The following is a 6,214-nucleotide window of genomic DNA, read 5'->3' as shown; positions in this document are numbered from 1 at the left end:
AGCGGCCGGGAGGGGGAGGAGACCGCCGGCGCCCGGCGCGCGCCCACCCATCCCGCCGGCCGCCCCCCGCCCGCGGGACCCTCGCCTGCCCCCCGCCGTGCAGTCACCTGTTTCGCTCCGCACAGCGCCGTCGCCGCCCCTGTGGCTGTCGCCGCCAGCTCCTAGCTCCGCCATGGTGCTCCGATGACGCGCCAGGAGAGCCGCTCCGCCCTCTTCCTCGGCCTCGCTCCCGCCGGCCCCCCGCCTCCCGGGCCCGCGGCCCAGACAGGTGAGCGCCGTCTGGGGAGGGCGGAGGGTGGAGAGCAGAGGGAGGAGGGACCGGGAGCCGGCGCGCGACGAGCGGCTTGGGTCAGGCGCGCGGGCGCGCCCCCTCGCGGACAGGTGCGGCGTGGCAGCCGCTCCGACGGGCACTACTGGGTGTCCGCAGAGAGAGCGGCGGGCCGGAGCCAGGCACCTGGCCCGGAGCTTCTGCCTGCTGCTGAGACCGCTGCCGGCTCCTCGAGGTCTGCAGGGGGGTCGACGACACTCAGTGGCGCACGCGACTGCGACGGTCTGAGGACCAGCCCAGGCGAGGCGAGGGCAGCTGGACGCTCTGTTCCCCTCTGAAGTCTGAAGCTCAGTTTTGACTTCGCCGGGGCTTTAGCTCATGGTGACAACTACAAGAATATAATGCCACGTGGAAAGCCGAAGTACACGGGCCAGATTCCACGCCGGTTCCGGTTTCTATCTGCTTTTTACGACGCCACTATCTTTTCACCAGACCTTTGTATCTGATGAGCCCCAGGGCACACAACTTAGGGATACTTGTGCACAGTGATGTGGCTTCTTATTCTTGATTTCCGAGTAATAACTACCGCGTGACTTCTGGCTTGCTCAGGAAGACCAGGGAAAAAAGCAAAAGGCAACAACATTTTTTTTTTTTTAAAGAAACAGATTATTAGCCGAGGAGAAACCAATTTCTGCGCTATGAGGCAAATAAAGGATAAGTAACCAAATGCTGGGTGGGGGCGGGGGAGTAGCTTGCATAAATGGAAACATAAGGAACAAAATTGAGCAGCGACCAGTTCTGCCTGGCTGCACAGAAATGCACTCCCACAGTACAGTCTCTGTTGGTCGAACATAACCAGCAAGTTCCCAGCAATTTAAATCCCTTTCAAGGACTTCAGCAGAATCCATTGGAGGCCGAAGAGAGTCTGGGAACAGTGTTGGAGTTCTTACTAGAATGACAGTTCTCACCATCCTTGGGTAAAAACCCACCATTCAGCTCAGAAGTAGCCTGTTTTTATTTGGTTTACTGGTTCTCCGGGTAGGTGGGGGTTTTGCTTACATAAGGGACACTGATGCCATGGTCTGGCATAGTGATCCATTACTATGGATTTTTCCCTTAGTGCCATTTCTTTATTTCTACTGATCATTTAGCTATGTGATCTTCCTAAATCATGTTCACACAACTCTTACCAGATGTCTAATCAACAAAAATAAAGTACCAGGTGGGTGGAGGCAGTGGTAGACCTCAGCTTGGATCTTAGCAAAGATATTTTTTACTACACGAAGTCATCAGAGTTTGAGACACTTTCCTGTGAACATCAGAAAGATACTTACTTGAATCTAAAGAGTTGAACTCTGGAAGACCATTGATTTACTACCTACTCAAGTAAGCCAGTGAATTCTTTCTTTGATATACCTCCTATCCCCTCCCTCCCCACTGAGGCAAGACTTATTGGTGTGTGTGTGTGTGTGTGTGTGTGTGTGTGTGTGTGTGGTTTTGTTTATTTGGGATATGTGCTTATCTCTGTGCATTCTTTTGTTAATTTATGTTTCGGTCTGTCACAGTTACACAAAAATTAGTGCTATAAGAAACACACCCAAATCTTACACTTAGGCCCTGAATACGCTATGTGTTTCAAACTTAGTGCGGTGTCTGTAACAGGGTGGTCTGCTGCATGAAAATGCAGTAAGGGATGACATCTGTTAAATGTCACACACCACCACGTTGTACTTTGTGCTGTACTTTACTTAGAATAGAGAAGCCATCTGTCTTGAGTCTCAACACCCATCTCAGAATCTCTTGGAATAATCAAGGTTCCCCTTTCCAGGGGAGGAGCCAGACCTCCTAATGCCACCCATCCCCCCTCCTTTCTCCTTGGAAACCTCCTCCCTCCCTTCTCCCTACTCCTAAAATGCCACTCTGTTCAGGGGCTTGAACCCAACAAGTACATTTAGGGCTCTTTGATTCTGGAAATTTCTTTTCCTTGACATCCCACCCTCGCAAATCTATTGTCCTACATTCTGTTCACCAAAGATAATAAATGTGTGGACTCTGGTGCCACTGTCTTATTATCATTGTTCAACCTGCTTTGTAAGCCTTTCTTGCCTGTCTATAAAACCTTTCCAGGTCACAAAATCAAATTTACCTATTATTTTTTAATCCATCATTCCCCTATACTTTCTGCTGCACTAGATCCCCTGATTGTCTTCCTGTTTGGCTTACACCACTGGCTGGTTTTTCTCATTCCTCTGTGACCAGTCCTTTTGCCTCCGTTGCGGATTGAAATTCCTCATTCCTCCCAAACCATCCACAAACCTTCCTTTTCCCAACATTTTAGGCCATAACCTTTCTATCTCTCATAGCCCTCATTTACTATGATCTCCATCAAGGTGACTCTTACATCCAGAATATATACCCTTAACCTCAGTCTTGACTTCCAGCAATACATTCTCAATGGTCTCTGCACATTTCTGTCATAATGCTCTGCCATTGATTCATCGCCTCAAATAAGCTCCCCTTCAAACTTACCTGTTTTTGAATTCTTCTCTTACTGACATAGCTTCAATCTATTCTTCCCTCTCCCTTGTCATCACTGCCCAAATCATAGTTCCCAAAACTTGTGAATGTATGGTTTTAATTCCACGCTCTCAATTCCTACTGCTCTAACTGCTACTAGACCTTCATTCACATCTAAAACAATCTCTGAAATTCTCTGTCCAATTTCTGTTCTAATTACCCCAACACACCTTCACTGGATTCATCTTCCAGGAGAGGGGCAGAGACAGAAAGAGAGAGGGAGACACAGAATGCGGAGTAGGCTCCAGGCTCCGAGCTCTCAGCACAGAGCCCAACATGGGGCTTGAACTCATGGACCATGAGATCATGACCTGAGCCAAAGTCGGATGGATGCTTAACCTAGTGAGCCACCCAGACGCCCCTCCCATTTCTACGTAATTAAATACCGACTCCACTTCCTTTCCTGACCATCATCCCCATCATCACCCTGAGCTCTCCCCTTCCACTTTATATTTCTAGAACTCATATTTCCAGCCAAGTATAAATTAAGAGGAGTTAAAATTTTGGTGTGCTCTAACGTAATATAAAAGTTGTTCGCTTTCTCTGGAACATCTTGCAAATCCCTGCTTCCAGCCTTTGTTCCTTGAACTTTCTACCCCGATTGACTTCCCTGGTCCTGACTTACTGAATTCCTTCTTTCCAACGCCCAGGTTGAGGTGTCCCTCTTCAGTAAAGCCCGTTCCACCTGCCCTGGCTCCTGGTCAGCTTGTCCTCTGAAGGTCTCCAGGTTTTTGTGTGCTTGCATTCATCTACCCTTTAACATGGACTAAGTGTGATTTGTTATTGCAAATTTGTCTCTTCGATCTGATATGAATTACTTGGTGGCAAGGACTTTGTCTTCTGTTTCTCTATAGGGTGTTTCTAATGTCTGGAGCCACGAATTATTTTATTTGTTTACAAATTGCAGATGTCCTTGATGACACAATGCATGCTGCATGCGTTCTGAACTTGATAGGCATCATGTAGATCTCTCCTCCTGCTGCTGCTACATTGCCTCACACATAGTAGGCATTCCAGTGGTTTAAATAATTCCTCCTTGCCAGACTGTTTTATGGAATGGCTTAGGAATGAATGAAACAAAATGTGCAATGACAGAACTTGGAGCAAGAGATCAAAATATGGTTCAAAAGAAACATGGGATCTACTTTTCCCAACAAATTCTGGTTTTATTTCTTGTATGAGACTACCACCACCCATGCATAACTGTTCAGTTACAAACCATCGTTCCAGGCACAGCTCTGGGTCTCACTTCTCTGGAAAGCTTTTCTTGGCCCCACCCCCACCCCACCCCTTGGCAGTCAGATGTAACTATAGTACTTACTATGTGTGCTGGTTGTTTTGTTTTACGTGTTCCACTTCTGACAGTGAACTCCACAGGGCAAGAACTGTGTCTTGTTCATGCACCCCAGTATGTAGTACCCAATAAGTATTTAATAAATACTTTTGAACGAATGATAAGAAATAACAGCAGCAGGCAGCTTCTGATTGCTTACTCTCTGCTAGGCATTACACGAAGCATCTTACCTGCACTATTTAATTTTTTTTTTTCAACGTTTATTTATTTTTGGGATAGAGAGAGACAGAGCATGAACGGGGGAGGGGCAGAGAGAGAGGGAGACACAGAATTGGAAACAGGCTCCAGGCTCTGAGCCGTCAGCCCAGAGCCCGACGCGGGGCTCGAACTCACGGACCGCAAGATCGTGACCTGGCTGAAGTCGGACGCTTAACCGACTGCGCCACCCAGGCGCCCCTTACCTGCACTATTTAAATCTTACAAACCCTATGAGGAAGGTACATTATTTTCCCTATTTCAAATGAGGAAGATGAGTCTCGGAGAGTTAATTTGCCCAAGGTCAAAGGTAAGTGATGATTGTGCTCCAGGCCTACGTGTCTAGCCTCCTGCTACGTTACATGAACGATGAATCGTAACCATCTTACTACCACCTCTGTGGAAAGAGGCTCTTCCATTTCTCTCTCCAGGTGTCTCTTGGAGTAAGGAGGTGGGATGTGGTAGTGTTAAATCATTTTGCAGAGCTTTTTTAAAGGATCTGCGGGCCTTACGCAGATCAATAAAAACAGTCTGTCTGTGGTGGTGGCATCAGTGTTTTTAAAAAAGCATCCCAGGGGCGCCTGGGTGGCGCAGTCGGTTAAGCGTCCGACTTCAGCCAGGTCACGATCTCGCGGTCCGTGAGTTCGAGCCCCGCGTCAGGCTCTGGGCTGATGGCTCAGAGCCTGGAGCCTGCTTCCGATTCTGTGTCTTCCTGTCTCTCTGCCCCTCCCCTGTTCATGCTCTGTCTCTCTCTGTCCCAAAAATAAATAAACGTTGAAAAAAAAAATTTAAAAAAAAAAAAAAAAAAAAAAGCATCCCAGTCATTTTATTGTGAAGCTGGGTTGAGAATCACTGGCCCAGATTGATGCCAAATGCCTTTCAAGTGAAACCTTTAATGAAACTTGGGCCATAGTGGAACTGCCTTCTTTTGTGACCGAGGCCCAAAATTCTGACAAAAACCTAAGGATGTTGGCCTAGGAATGTCTTATGAACCATGTAGGGATAGAGGAACACTTGCCCACAAAAACAGGGTGGGAGGAAGATACCAAGGAAAGACCATATCGATAAAGAATTGGTTGAAGATGAGTAGCTTGATGCTATATACATATCTCCCCTCCTTTGAAATTTCCCCACAGGATACAAGAGGCAACTATCTGTCCTTGGGATTAGGCTGTAAAAAAAGATGCAGCTATGCTGTTACAAGTATCAAATGAGAAAATAACGGTGAGAACTTTCTGTGCAGTCTAATGCAATATAAGACACATTGGACCTTGATTTTCACATAGAAATAAAGATGACTCTTGTTTTATCAAAGACCGTTATATATGTATGGGTCAAGTCATGATACGTGAAGCCCTATGTTATTTCTATCTTGCAGAATAAACAGGTAGGTTCCTCTGTATCTAAGAAGTGTGTTTATCTCATCCATCTATCTAGGAGTTTCAGACTTCACCCTGTTAATATGGGCAGGCTAAGAAAATGGAATATTCACCTTAAAATAGGAACAGTTCCCTGAAATAGGAGAACTAAAACTAAGGAGACAGAAAATGCAGGGTGTTCTTCCCTGGGATGCTATCTGCAGACCCTCTGAGGTATACAATAGTCATTCAAGAGAACCTGGAGCCTTGAGAAAGACACAGGGACTTTCTTTTATATAAATTCTTTTTGTCTTCCTCCTCTCTCTTACCACCCTGTGGCCCTGAGAGACAACTTGCATATCAATTTTATTCTTTGATTACCTGAACAGAAGACAGAGTCTATTTAATATCAGAGCAGGGGAAACAACCAGAAATTTGACACAGCGGTTTGTCTAGTTTGTC

General features: G+C 46.6%; 1 protein-coding gene across 3 annotated transcripts in view; it reads right to left on the bottom strand.

Moving 5' to 3' along the window:
* MAP7 (microtubule associated protein 7) overlaps window positions 1–198 on the bottom strand; it is a 178,942-nt gene extending 178,744 nt beyond the window's left edge. For all 3 annotated transcript variants that reach the window (XM_040449082.1, XM_040449088.1, XM_040449092.1), the window contains exon 1: window positions 108–198. In XM_040449082.1, the coding sequence (XP_040305016.1) occupies window positions 108–174 (67 nt within the window). In that variant the 5' untranslated portion in view covers window positions 175–198. The remainder of the gene's footprint in view (window positions 1–107) is intronic.
* Window positions 199–6,214: the final 6,016 nt, after the last annotated feature.

Source organism: Herpailurus yagouaroundi, unplaced genomic scaffold (assembly GCF_014898765.1).
Source record: "Herpailurus yagouaroundi ecotype Mexico unplaced genomic scaffold, PumYag 198, whole genome shotgun sequence".
In the NCBI taxonomy this organism is placed as follows: domain Eukaryota; kingdom Metazoa; phylum Chordata; class Mammalia; order Carnivora; family Felidae; genus Herpailurus; species Herpailurus yagouaroundi.
Note: the sequence above shows the minus strand (reverse complement) of the source record. Positions and strands in the feature narration are given on the sequence as shown.